Here is a 14826-nt window from a genome sequence, read left to right as displayed (position 1 = left end):
CTGAGACCTCATTTCTTTCTTGGATGCTGTTCCTGTTATTCTTGGACACTGTTTTTTAAGGCTGCCACCACAATCTGCAAAATTGTTTCAGTTGGAGATTTGTGCTGTAAAAAGTGTTCTCTTGAAGTGTTCTTGTGCAGTAGCTTTGACATAAACTGGTGTCATTATGACTTTGTAGACCAGAAAGCCCGTGGCAATATGACATGAAGATGAGATATTGCAGTCTACATATGGAAAGAAAGTACCCATACACGCTTCATCCCAGCTTGAACAAAAAGTAGGCCTACGTCCCGTCAATAAATAATCAGATCTGTGCAGAAACAGAGTGCTCCTTTTTCTTTATTTAAGACAAAAACAAGCTCACACTAAAAATCAGTCGTTTGAGTCCATATAATTAAACACAATAAATCAACATAGTCCGGAAATATAAAACACCTGTGTGATTTGTGTATTTACAATCATACAATTTCATAAATAAATACATCATACCTCCCATGCTTCTGTCAGGAATTACAGAACGTTTGTGTTATTCAACAGGCTGTCATCCTGCTAATGTAATAGTCATTGGTAGTGCCCTTATTATCTAAAAGGATAAAGAAATGTAATTCTGGAAACATTTAATTCTCAAATTAGTGCTAAAAATCTGATGGAATTATAAAGTATAATAGATCTATGTGAAAGGTGACTATTTTGAAACTACTAAAGCATCTCAATATGAATTAATTATGGAAAACCAAAGGCAGTGAACACAATTAACACAGTTAACTTGTAACCTGTATTTTGTGTGTATGTATGACACATTTACAACACAAAAAGGCTTATCAGACCAAAACTTCAGGCTTCAAGTAAAGTACCAATCAGAGTGTAATGATTCTAAAATAAACATAAGCATTTATTTATGTACATCAAATGTTTAACGGTGTACAAATTCTACACTGGGACATCATGACCAATTTTTTTAATGAATATTTACAAACACATTATGAACATAATATTTACATATTCATGATCTGCACTGTTGATGTTAGTTAACACACATTTCTGGATTTATTGCATATGGCTATTGAATTAAACAATATGTTTAGTCCCAACCCCACAGAAAAAAAACACAACAGAAACATAAACAAAAACTTTCACTGACTCAACAATAATGTCTTTGTTAGACTTAGGCCATATATAATTACCCAAACTCTCTGTCTGTCTAATACCTGTAACACTGTGACATCCTCAAGGTCAAACACATTTAATTGTAAACAGTTAGACACATTCATTTCCCTCTGATCTCAGAGAAAGAGGTGTCAAACATTGTGGCCTAAAGCCACCTCAACACTATCATGAGTATTTGACTAAATCATCTGGTTAAAAGGTTATCAGCATGATATATAATGCACTTGGGTGGCTTCTATTCCAGTACCTAGAACTGTCATAATCAGTTTTTACAAATAAATCTCTCTCCAGTAAACAATGCTGTGAAAACCATTAAAAGGCAACTTGTGTTTCTGAACCTGAATGAAGACATGATTTGCTACACTCTTAGAATAAAGGGTTTTAAAATGGTTCAGCTGTCCCTTTTTGGTTCCTGGTAGAACCCTTTTGAATTCCATGTATAATCCTCTGTGGAAAGGGTTCTACATGGAACCAAAAAGGGTTCTTCAAATGGTTCTGCTATGGGGACAGCCCAATAACCCTTTAAGGTTCTAAATAGCACCCTTTTTTCTAAAAGTGTAGTCTGTGCACTACTGTTGCATGGTTTAAGTCTTTCTGTCATAGAATAATTACACAATTATATACTGCTTTCACACAGTTGGGCTGAAAGAAAGGGAAGCTTGAGAAGGAGTGAATGACAGAAAGTAAGACAATGGAGAAAATGAGAAAGATACATCTCAGACAGACTGTCGTAAATCTACTGTCTTGGCTTGCAATTAAACACCATATTAGGGAAATTGAATGTTCCCACAGCAATAGTGTTAGAAATACAGTATAAGTGTCAGTGTGTTTTAACTGTCCATTTGGATAGTGCACCACTAGTGAGGCAATGTGGACGATTGATATAAAAAGACTTTGACTTTGTCCCTGTCTGGTGATGATACAGAGGTAAAAATTGGCTCATTTATAGAATTCAAGACGACATTCACTATCAAAGGGTTTCATTTCAACAGGTGGCTCAGGTGTTATCAGATATCAGATTTGGATATTAAAACAATTCAGGAACAAAGAAATGAGTCTAGACATAGTAAAAGATATGATCCGCTCATTATTTCTCAACATTTTGTCAGTCTCAGAAATAAGTCAAATAAATACCTACGTTATTTACAATACCTCATTTCTGAATTCTAATTCTAGAGCGATTTTTCTCAATTGTAAGTGGTGTTAAATAAAGTTGCAGTCACCTCATATCAAGGGCACTTCTTCACAAACACAAAACACTCAAATATTACAATTACATTACTGTTCTTTCATAATGGGGTTCAGCGTCTGAACAGTCTTGCATTTGTTAAACATTTCACAGTTCAGACAAATCGTCTGAGAAAAATACTACGGTGTAGAATTGGCCAATAAAACTCCAGCTTGGTGGAGATGAGTTGGTGGTCTCTTATGGCTCTGGATTGTACACAAATGGGCAAGAAAGACACATGACTGAGAAATCTTCCTCCTTTTCTTTCTTTCTTTGTCTTTGAGCACACAGTGGTTTGGTCAGCGGTATGACACTTTCTCTGCCTTCTCATGTCTTTGAGGTTGTGAGGTAAAAAAAAACAAGATTGTCCAGGTAGCTTATATAAAATGTCTCTCTTACTCTTCTGCTCTCTCCTCTTAAAGTGTTTGTGTTGGCAGGGAACGGCAGCACTACGGTCAAGCCTCATCATCAAGACTCACAATCTGTCTCTGAGGGGAAGGAAACAAAGAGGAATACATTAGGTCACTGATCTACAGCTACTGTACAACATACCATAGGCTACATATGCTAATACAAAAACACAAGCAAGTGACATTGAGTGTGTATGACAGATTGGCCTCTTACCGGTGGGTAGGAGTAGCCGTCTGGACTGTGGCTCCTGCATATGTGCACCTGGTCTTCAGTGGTCTTCTGGTAGACTGGGTTTTCAAAGTGAATGGTGTTGGTGTTCTTCAGCCTGTAGTTCCTCCACAGCAGCACGGCACCAAAGGCCACCAGACACACAATGGCTGAGAGACAGAGAGAGAGAGAGACATAAAGGTCAGAGGGGATTTGTTGATGCTAAAGTGGGGTTTTAACGTCATTGGTGTGTAATAATCATGCTAACTGTGTGTCTAAGTCAGTGATGTTAAAGCAACTTACCTATAGGCAGCGCGATGTATAAAGCTGCAGGGGTTGAAGGGGCTGTGGGTATAGCAGCAAATTCATGGCGGATGTCTGAAGGGCAAAACAAGAACAATTTAGATCAATGATACACCATGTCAAAGTGTGATGTTCCAGGAAAGTTTCATCTTTCAAAATATTAATTGCTGATAACTCCTGCATTTAATGAGAGCACACATTTAAGTCGTGCTTACCCTTAGTGGTGACTTGAGGCACTGTGGTAGTCTGGGCCTGGGGAATCCTGGGTGTATCTGGCTGGGCAGGCTGGGGGTTGCGTGGCACAGGCTTGGTAGTGCGGGGAGGCGCAGGCGTAACTGTGGTAGCGATGATGCGGGCCTTAGTGGTGGCGCGGGCTGGAGGTGCAGGGGAGGTGTGGGCGGGTGCCGGTGGGGGGTTGGGTGGGGGAACAATGGGCTTGAATGGAGTTGCAGGTGTTGGTGCAGCTGGTCAATATACATAACACTTAGGTTAGAGATTATACAGGAAGCAAGGGATCATATATTTCCCCTGAGTTATGCCACATAGAGAGACTGAGGGTGCTAGCTAGATATATACCTGGTACACATTTCCTCATGTCTTTGGCCAGCAGCATGTTGTCAGGGCATGCACAGGTGTACTTGGGGGAATGTATGCCCACCTGGGGGGCTGCCAGACACATGAACTCACAGCCTCCGTTGGCCACCTTGCACCAGTCCCTGCCTGGAGTGGGGCAGAGGGGAGGAGGGGATTAAGTCTGGGGACTGGTTTGTCTCAATAGAAAGCACATTGCTATTGCTATGCTACTGCAGCATTGTAACTTAATTGTAATAGTCTGAGGCTCCAGACACAAAAATAGCACTTTGAATAAAATGCATCCCTGACGTGCAACCGTTACGCCAAAACATATTGGTTCCTAACTCTATGGCTACTCTTGCATAAACAAACTACTGATCTAACTAACTATGGGAAGATTAAAAAGCTGAGAGACCTGATACATACCAGTTGGCTGTTTGAGGTTGTGGTACAACACAATGTCCTCTGGGGATACCAGGTGCTCTGCCACAGGCTTGATGTCCCTGCCTGTCACACGGTTGGCACTCAGAATGGCATTGTTGCTGACATCTGTCCAAAACACTCTTTCCTACACACAGAATACACAGTACTCCATTTAAACATTTCTCATCTCTGCATAAACATATGAAATACATATGGTGATTTTCCGACTTATTTTCATAGTGCCTCATTTAAAAGTTAAAGTTGTAATTTTGGCACTCACCTCAAACACAGTGATGCCTAGGGGATGGGCTAGCCTGTGTTCATCTATAATGAGTGTCCTTCGGCCGCCACCCTGGACGTCGATACTGGAGAGGGTGTGCAGCTTGGAGTCCACCCAGTACAGCCGCTGGTTCAGCAGGTCTGACCAGGGGATAGGACAAGAGAAACTAGTCAGACCAGAGTGACCATGCAGAAACACACAATTATGCATGCGCACCCTCACACACAAAGGTAGGAAGTTATGAAAGTGCTCACCAAGGGTGATTCCATTGGGCCACACAATGTTGTCTGTGACCAGAGCAGCACGGTCTCCTCCATTCAGACCTCCCTTCTCAATCTTGGCTGGAGTTCCCCAGTCAGTCCAGTACATGAAACTAGGAGGGCAGTAGAACACATTTATTGAAGCATGTCATCATTCAACAAATATCCTGTGTAGGCTCAATGTTTCAGTCATTGTGCTCAATCCTGAAGCCAATGTGTGATACCTACTTGCTGTGGGGGTCGACCACAATAGCGCGGGGCTTGGCCAGGTCATTCTGGAAGAGAGTCTTGCGACGGCTCCCGTTGGCGGTTGACACAGAGATGCTGCTGCGGATACTGTCGGTCCAGTAGATGTTGCCGTGGACCCAGTCAAAGGCGATGCCCTCCGGACCTTCGATGTCGCTGTCAATCACAACTTTGTGCTGCGCTGTGTCTGCAGCCAAGTCCATTGAGGTGCTGGATTGTAGGAGAAGGGTGGAAAATAGAGAGAAAATATATTTATTATACCATCATCATCATTCTAATCATCATCATCAAGATATCACTGGGAGCAATAGGAAACAACAGGGCTCTATGGATAAAGGTAACATGGAAGCTTTGCTCACCTGTAGATCTTCTTCTGGGAGAGGTCAGACCAGTAAATCTCCTTGGCAACCATGTCCATGTCCAGAGCCACTGCATTCTTCAGGTGGGGGATGACACGCGTGTACTCACTCTTGTCCAGTGTCATCTTCCTCACCTCATGGCGATTGGTGAAGAACAGATAGGCTACAGTGCCTGTGTGATCAGACGAGAGTGTATCGTTCCAATAACTGCAATGCATGACCCATGACATTTTTTAAATAAACTTGATCAAAACATGAGCTAAGTAAGCATTCAGTCTTTCTTAGGACCAATACTTACCGATGGCCTTGCAGGCTTTGGTCGCTGGGTCGACCTGGTAGCCCTCCTCACACTCGCACTTGTAGCTGCCCATATTATTGACACAGATCTGACTGCAGATGTCTGGGTTGGCACACTCATCGATATCTGTGGGAAGAGGTACAGGACAGATATGACGTCTGTGTAACTGGCACAGTGTTGGAGAAGGTAAACGGTGGCTTAGGGTCAGACAAAGGGGGTGTGACAGTAACAGCACTGAGTCATCATGGCTCCACAGGGAAGTGGTCCAGTCAGGACAGAGACCTTCTCACCCCACTAGCACCAGCTTACACTGCCATACAGGGTTGAACTAAGGCAAAGGTATCAATGGGCACATCGCCTGGCTCTAGGCCTAAAGGATGTACAGTCTGAAGTCCACATTGGCACGGACATCAGATCCAATATGGCTGCTGATTGAGCCAACTTTTTGAGCTCTGTGGACACACATGCAGCTACAGTGGTAAGGAGTTTTACCTTCACAGCGTTTCTTGTCTGTCAGGTAGTAGCCGGTGGGGCATTGGCACTCATAGCCGAACTTCAGGTCATTGCAGATGTGTGAGCAGCCGCCATTGTTGTACAGGCACTCGTTGGAATCTGCAGGGAGGGTTAGAGAGAAAAGTGACAGTTCAACACCAGTCCACAGCTCCTTCTTTCTTTCAGCAACCACAGCTAGATAGCATTCCCATTGTTTCCATCCAACTCATTTTACGTGAGAAGCTAACCATAGGCAAAACAACATTCCCCCTAAGTACATGTTCCATCTTCATACTCACCACACTCTCTGAGAGGCTCATCTGACCAGTCCCTGCAGTCACGCTGCTTGTCACACACCTTCTCCATGCTGATGCACTCCCCACTACGGCACTTAAACCTGGTGGGACCCTTGCAATGGCTCACTGTGGAGGAGAGGAGAGTGTGACTATAACACAAAGGTAGTATTACCATCCCAGTAGGTCACAGTAGTAGAAGCAGGGGTAGAAGATGTATGTGGGGCAAGCCTACCATTGACACAGCCCATTTCATCACTCAAGTCTCTGCAGTCGTACTGGCGGTTACATTGGCGACCGCCGTGGATACAGGTGCCATCACCGCATTGGAACTCATCGGGGCGGCAGGTGATGTGGCCTATGGAGAGAAGGAGAGATTGAGAGGTCAGTCATAAATCCATATGCAACTTACATATTAAAGACAGAAAATATTAAAGCGAATATAGCTAACAGAAGTAATAAAAGGGTAATAAGAGAGAGGGAATGTACTCACTACAGTTGGTCTCGTCAGAGCGATCCAGGCAGTCGAATCCTCCATCACATTTCCAGCTGCTGTGGATACACTCCCCGCTGCCACATTGGAACTCCCGAAGGGAGCAGGGCTTGGGGGCACCCCCAGGGGCTCGCGTCCCACAGTTCTGGGGCCACTCGTCAGAGCCATCCGAGCAGTCAGCGTCTCCGTCGCAGGCCCACAGGCGCGGCACACATACAGAGTTGTTGCACTGGAAGGAGGTGGAGCTACAGGTGGTGGGTGGGCAGGAATCCTCGTCGCTCCCGTCATCACAGTCCAACTCCTCATCACACACAAAGGAGGCCGACACACACTGGCCGTTACTGCAGTGGAATTTGTTATCTGTGCAGTGCTTGGGCGCTGTGGGAGGAACAGAGATGTGTGTGTTAGAGGGGAGCCTCATTTGTCAGGCTTATATCAGTTGGGAAAGAATGGGACTGAGAAGGAAAAGAGAGAGTAGATGAGAGAAGGGGAAATGTTGGGAGGTAAGTTGGGGAGAAAGGTACAATAGAGAGTGGAGAAGACAGGACCACTTACCACAGCTCTCCTCATCAACTCCATTCTCACAGTCTGCTTTGCCATCACAGAGCCAGGTACTGGGAACACACTGGTTCAGATGTCCACCACAGCTGAACTCTGTGGTTCTGCATGTTCTGGCCGCTACAGATGCAACCGAAAAGAGAGAACAACCATCAGTGAATGAAACTGAAAAAGATGTTGAACTAGAAGTGTGGTTCAATCCTCTGTTGTATTCCTATTAGCTACGGCGGTATGTGTTACTCACAGCAGGTTCCGGGGAGCTCGTCAGTTCCATCTCCACAATCATCTGTGTCATCACACACCCATCTCAGCGTAATGCACTTCCCGTTCCCACACAGGAACTGCCCGATCCCGCATACTGTCTCTGTGTCTATAAGGGAAAAACACACGTACCCACACGATCAGTCCATGACTATTCATTCTGGTGAACAACAAAATGTCAAAATCAAAATGGGCTTTAAGGAGCATTTAACTGAATAACATTTACAACCGCGGATACATTGTATAATGGGACAATAAATCTCTCATGAATGAAACCAATTGCTGTTCTACAGTGCCTTGCGAAAGTATTCGGCCCCCTTGAACTTTGCGACCTTTTGCCACATTTCAGGCTTCAAACATAAAGATATAAAACTGTATTTTTTTGTGAAGAATCAACAACAAGTGGGACACAATCATGAAGTGGAACGACATTTATTGGATATTTCAAACTTTTTTAACAAATCAAAAACTGAAAAATTGGGCGTGCAAAATTATTCAGCCCCCTTAATACTTTGTAGCGCCACCTTTTGCTGCGATTACAGCTGTAAGTCGCTTGGGGTATGTCTCTATCAGTTTTGCACATCGAGAGACTGAAATGTTTTCCCATTCCTCCTTGCAAAACAGCTCGAGCTCAGTGAGGTTGGATGGAGAGCATTTGTGAACAGCAGTTTTCAGTTCTTTCCACAGATTCTCGATTGGATTCAGGTCTGGACTTTGACTTGGCCATTCTAACACCTGGATATGTTTATTTTTGAACCATTCCATTGTAGATTTTGCTTTATGTTTTGGATCATTGTCTTGTTGGAAGACAAATCTCCTTCCCAGTCTCAGGTCTTTTGCAGACTCCATCAGGTTCTCTTCCAGAATGGTCCTGTATTTGGCTCCATCCATCTTCCCATCAATTTTAACCATCTTCCCTGTCCCTGCTGAAGAAAAGCAGGCCCAAACCATGATGCTGCCACCACCATGTTTGACAGTGGGGATGGTGTGTTCAGCTGTGTTGCTTTTACGCCAAACATAACGTTTTGCATTGTTGCCAAAAAGTTCCATTTTGGTTTCATCTGACCAGAGCACCTTCTTCCACATGTTTGGTGTGTCTCCCAGGTGGCTTGTGGCAAACTTTAAACAACACTTTTTATGGATATCTTTAAGAAATGGCTTTCTTCTTGCCACTCTTCCATAAAGGCCCGATTTGTGCAATATACGACTGATTGTTGTCCTATGGACAGAGTCTCCCACCTCAGCTGTAGATCTCTGCAGTTCATCCAGAGTGATCATGGGCCTCTTGGCTGCATCTCTGATCAGTCTTCTCCTTGTATGAGCTGAAAGTTTAGAGGGACGGCCAGGTCTTGGTAGATTTGCAGTGGTCTGATACTCCTTCCATTTCAATATTATCGCTTGCACAGTGCTCTTTGGGATGTTTAAAGCTTGGGAAATCTTTTTGTATCCAAATCCGGCTTTAAACTTCTTCACAACAGTATCTCGGCCCTGCCTGGTGTGTTCCTTGTTCTTCATGATGCTCTCTGCGCTTTTAACGGACCTCTGAGACTATCACAGTGCAGGTGCATTTATACGGAGACTTGATTACACACAGGTGGATTGTATTTATCATCATTAGTCATTTAGGTCAACATTGGATCATTCAGAGATCCTCACTGAACTTCTGGAGAGAGTTTGCTGCACTGAAAGTAAAGGGGCTGAATAATTTTGCACGCCCAATTTTTCAGTTTTTGATTTGTTAAAAAAGTTTGAAAAATCCAATAAATGTCGTTCCACTTCATGATTGTGTCCCACTTGTTGTTGATTCTTCACAAAAAATACAGTTTTATATCTTTATGTTTGAAGCCTGAAATGTGGCAAAAGGTCGCAAAGTTCAAGGGGGCCGAATACTTTCGCAAGGCACTGTATTTATTTCTGGGAAGCACACAAACCAGATGCTTTCCCGAGAGGACACTGTATATAGCTGCACATTGATCTGGTACTTGTACTCCTGGCAAAGTACACAAATTAGACACTTTCCCGAGAGGGGTTGCGTGGCAAGCCAAGCCCATGGCACTACAAAGCCTTAGCAGGATAGGACAACCAGTGGTACCAGTGGTATTTCTCTGCTTTATCATCTACAGGTCAGTCAAGAACACAATACATTATTTCAACACCTGTATCCTGACATAATAAACCACAGGAAAAGGAAAAAGTGTCTGTTTTCTGTAACTCTGTGGATGTTATCTGAGGCAAATACTTGAGCAGACCATAAATCAGAATATATAGAGTTAAAACAAAAGTGCTAGAGCAGGTTGCATCTTCTGGGTCTCATTTCCCAGCTTGCAGTCATACAGTATGTGACAGTGAGTGGTGGAGGGGATGGCTGTTCGGTGGGCTATGGCAGGGATGCTGGTAACACATCAACAAAGAGGCAGGGGGATGGGTGGGAGAGGCCCATTATGACCCTCTCCCTCAACATACACACATATACATGTACAGACACATGCAAATTCCAACCTGCCTATAGAGGAGGAATGTGGAGAATCTACAACTCAAACACACTGACACATGCACACACACTCACTAATTTTACACCTGCCATTGGTAGTGGAGAATGTACATTTTTGTCAGTAATTGGGTGGTGGTGACTGAAGACAAATGAGAAGAGATCGTAGACATACAGTACTGGCTGATGTTATGTTCTCCTTAGCATCTTCATTATCCTCCATGCTGTTCTGAATGCTCTTCATCCATCAAACAAAGACCTTCTAGACCTCCTACAGCTCTCCACCCAACCCCCTATCTAAATCACCCTAGTTAGTGAACTGGAAGAATCAATTAAGACACTGTACTGTACATCAGTGCCCCTGGCCACAGAGATGACTCACAGCAGTGTCCAGATGCCACTGGGAATTTCTTATCCTGCACTTAGGCCTCAAAACACTGGATGGACACCTGTTTCTGATAGGAGCCAAAGGGAGGAGCTAGACCAAAGGGAGGAGCTTGAATCACACCACTGGTAGCTGATTGGGTCAAGCGGAAGGTTTGCATGATTATAACAGTAGAGACAATAGTGGGCTAGGTACTCTTTTCACTGACCACTGAGGATGGATTTTCAAAACAGGACAGTTCCTGGGTGAGGTTTCTCACCAACAGTTTCAGTTGCAGGAACAATAATACCTACTGAATTGCACTACCATGTTATTTCAATAATGTAAATAAGGGAATTTGGAAAGATTTAACAATTTATGCTCATTTAACAGAAGGCTCATAGTTTGGCCTACATTTTCTTTACTGAGATATTTTGGTCATAAACTGTGACAGTGCAGTTCTGTTGCTTTTCATTCCGTTCTATTCAACAGATGTCAACAGCAGATCTGGGAAAGTGGATGGAAATTAAATGGGGAAATCTAGTACAGATATGACTCTGTGAACAAACAGTATGAACATGAGAAGTCAATGTCCTCATTCACCATGTCTCCACAGCTGAACAGGTTAATGCCATTCCAGTTCTGGACCCAGCTGTCCCCATATAAGAGTGTACTATGGGTGGGACCCTCTTCCATGTGCACTCCCTTTCTTTAAAGGTTTTATCATTAGTGACTTTAATCTTATCTTACCTGGTTGTCTTATCTATAGAGTTCCCTTGTCAGTGAACAAGACTAGCCACAAAATAAGAGCAAAACAACAAGTGAATGAATACCCACACAACTGAGAGAGAACATAAAAGAATACCCAGATGTGATCACATTTCACACTGCCATCCCTTGGAAAACAGTTAGTGTTCTAGTAACTCACACAATATGACCCTCTAGGGCCAGGTGAGTATATTGACTTAATACCTGCAAACTCTAATTAAAAGCTGTCAACGTCTCTGTCTCTCTTTATCATGTCCACCTGTCCTCATTCTCAGAGAGAAATGATGGTCAGATGCAGGCGAATGCCCTGCCTTCAATAACATTTGGTTAGGCTTAAAGTTCAGTCCATCAAAGGCTCGGACTGACAAGGTTTACTGATTAACCTTGGGGAGAAATGCAACGTGGCATGCTTGTTTGTCTGTCCTCTGATGTGTGGTGTGTTTAATTGATCTTCCGTTCTCTATCAGGACAAGCTGGAGGAGAGGAAACAGCTCTGCCCACTGTTTGATGAGCTATTGAAGCTGGCTAATAAAGTAAAAATATCTTCATATGACACTTAGAAGGCATGAACATGGTTCACAGATAGCATGATAAAGTGATTTGCACAGGCTTACAGTTAATCAGTACCACTTTCTAAATAGGTGATGGAACAGATATGTTGATATGTTGAACCAATATGTTGGAATGTTGCCTCAAGAGGAATACTGAAAAGTCATGCTTTGTGGAGGTGGGCAAGAGGGATTCCTTTAATTCTCAGGGTGGCCCACCACAATGATGTCATAGGGCCATCAATGCATCATGAAAGAGTCAAAAACATGAGTGAACACCAGAGAATCTAGATTGCAATGTGACTGGTTATTGCATCAATTGAGAACACATTTAGTCTATTGCAGCCTTGCTATGTAGCCTAATTATACAATAACTCACTTGTAATCTGCTGTACCTGAATTGGGAAGATTTTTGCACTTTAAAGCTAAAATGAGCAGTTGAAAAAAATAAAGCAACACTGTTTTGGTAAAAAGCTGAGGGATAGGCCTGAAGAAATGTTACCTCTCTCAAATTCATAGACACAGCCAGACTATAGATGCAAGGACTGACCATCCAGGATATCAAAATTATAATTTGAACCATGTTTTGAGACTATGCATGGTTTGTTTACATTTAGCCTATATTGTTTACAAACATTGGAGGGAAAAAAACGCATATATTTTGGGTTCTGATGGTGTACAACAGCTGGACTAAGCTCATTAGGTATGTATAAGTGGCACAGCGGTCTAAGGCACTGCATCTGAGTGCTAGAGGCATCACTACAGTCCCTGGTTTGATTCCAGGCTGCATCACAGCTGGCCATGATTGGGAGTCCCTAAATTGGTCGAGCATCGTCCGGGTTTGTCCAGGGTAGGCCGTCATTGTAAATAAGAATATGTTCTTAACTTACTTGTCTAGTTAAATAAAAAATATAATCAATGGGTGTATATATAATTAGGTAGATACCCATAAACTTCTAATCATTGCGCTAATACTAGTTAGCATTGGCTCGCTAAACTACCTCAAACTTCCTTCATACTGGCCAATGGTATCCACGAGTTCATCTGACTCCGACTCTTTACTTCCCAGTAAATAGCCCCATTGGCAAAATCCCGTACTATCCCTTTAATTTATAAATACTAAAATTGATGTAGCAATGAAGGATTATAGCTTTAAAATAACAATAGCCTACTAACAACATAATTGTCTTACACAAAAAAAGTATTGCACAATAGCGCAAAAATGTAAACTGCTACTCTTCTCAACATGCACTACAACGCAAACATAATTTAGCTTCGACCCGGCTCCTATACCACAACAAGCTTTCGGAAACGTCTCGTTGCACATTCTCAAATCTGATTGGCCACGGAATCTCATGGCCAACAACAAATCAGAGGCAGTGAACGTAGTTAAATCATACAAATGCCGGTAAAAATAGATCATGTAAATGTATCTAAAGGTAAATGTGAGTGCAATGACGAAATAAATAATCGCCTACGGATTGTGTTCTGATAATAATAATAAACTATTTGTGTTGCACATTATCGCAGCTTCTTCAAGATGCAACACAAATTTGACCTACATTCTACAAATAACTAGCCCCCTCCCCCGTCGTGATGCATCAGGCGATGTCCAAGAGTGGGCTATTTAAACATTTCAAATCGATTGATAACTGCCATTTACGATAGACATAATATTTAACAAGAAGGTAGGCTATGTTTAAAAATATACTTACTTTGCCACTATGCATTAATGGAACAAATAACAAATAAGCCAACTGAATTGGAAATTATTCCCGAAGTTTACGATACACTAGAGTAGACCTATGTTAGAATAAAGATACTTACTTGTTTGGACAACACAGCAAGCCAGGAACACCAACAGCACGCACAGCAGCCGCCCCATAGTCTGCAGCCAAATTGTTCAAATTATTTACACTTTACTCTGACTGTCAATAAGGTACAATGACACAGCTATGACAATGTATATGATATGGTTATTCATTTACCAAGTTAAAACGATTGTTTTATTTTAAAGTCACTGCTTCCAAGCTATTCAGTTCCTCTGCTCTTATGTTCTGGATTAAGATGCGCTTGGGACGAGAGGTTAGGCAAGGATGCTCCTGACAGTGTAATCGTGTTTGGCAACATCAGAGCAATTTCAATGTGGTCCAGGAGTGGGCTGGAACGGGAGGAGCCCAAGAAGCATAGGGCGGGGTTTGGAGTGGTGTGATCTCTGGAATACAGAGAGCCTCACTATCGAAAGGCGTGTCTCCAGACGCTCCATTTTACTACTGTTTAACCCTTTGTGTGTGCGTGTGTGTCTGTGTGTCTTGAGTTCATTCTTAAAGCTCCATGCATGAACCGAACACACACACACACACATACACACACACACACACACACACACACACACACACACACACACTAGAGGGGGGCCTAGACATACCAATATTTGTCTATAAACTCGTTCTGACAGGCGCTTCTAAGTATTCAAAAGCAGGATCTCCCTGGTCAAAACAATGGATAAAGATTGTTTGAAGTTTTGGTCAAAACATATTTGCTTGCTTTTCCGTGGAGTTGGTAAAAGTGGTAACTATAAAGGTGATTCTTAATAGTGATAGTTTTACTGAGATATGTAGAACCTATCTTGTGACATTTTGATAAAACTGTACATTTTCATGACTCAGCTCAATCCAGACACAAACAGAAAATGACATAGGGACAACCTCGAGGAACCCCAACAGCCTATGAAATACAACAGCACTGAGTTTGGGGAGAGAAGAAAAATAAATAGGATGTTAGTGAACCAAACAATAAGCACAGA

General features: G+C 42.7%; 1 protein-coding gene across 1 annotated transcript; it reads right to left on the bottom strand.

Moving 5' to 3' along the window:
- Window positions 1-868: 868 nt before the first annotated feature.
- On the bottom strand, window positions 869-14172 carry LOC100135849 (low-density lipoprotein receptor). The gene is made up of 19 exons (XM_021558198.3): window positions 14009-14172; window positions 13848-13908; window positions 7836-7961; window positions 7589-7711; window positions 7034-7411; window positions 6776-6898; window positions 6547-6669; window positions 6248-6367; window positions 5756-5881; window positions 5458-5629; window positions 5081-5308; window positions 4847-4965; window positions 4593-4732; window positions 4316-4457; window positions 3893-4036; window positions 3532-3780; window positions 3317-3391; window positions 3020-3183; window positions 869-2883 (listed from the first exon to the last, which is right to left on the bottom strand). The coding sequence occupies exons 2-19, from the start codon at window positions 13903-13905 to the stop codon at window positions 2851-2853; spliced, it is 2643 nt and encodes an 880-aa protein (XP_021413873.3). The 5' UTR covers window positions 13906-13908; window positions 14009-14172; the 3' UTR covers window positions 869-2850.
- Window positions 14173-14826: the final 654 nt, after the last annotated feature.

The sequence above is a fragment of the Oncorhynchus mykiss genome, chromosome 13 (genome assembly GCF_057628025.1).
Source record: "Oncorhynchus mykiss isolate SJ-2025 chromosome 13, ASM5762802v1, whole genome shotgun sequence".
NCBI lineage: Eukaryota > Metazoa > Chordata > Actinopteri > Salmoniformes > Salmonidae > Oncorhynchus > Oncorhynchus mykiss.
The sequence above is the reverse complement of the archived record's forward strand: the minus strand, read 5'-3'. Positions and strand labels throughout refer to the sequence as shown.

Excerpts from the sequence above, each read along its gene's own strand:
- LOC100135849 (XM_021558198.3), bottom strand. The coding sequence starts at position 13,905 with ATGGGGCGGCTGCTGTGCGTGCTGTTGGTGTTCCTGGCTTGCTGTGTT. Across the intron at positions 6,899-7,033 it reads CTCTGACGAGACCAACTGTA|GCCACATCACCTGCCGCCCC; the intron begins GTGAGTACATTC and ends TTCTCTCCATAG. Across the intron at positions 4,733-4,846 it reads GCCCAATGGAATCACCCTTG|ACCTGCTGAACCAGCGGCTG; the intron begins GTGAGCACTTTC and ends TCCCCTGGTCAG.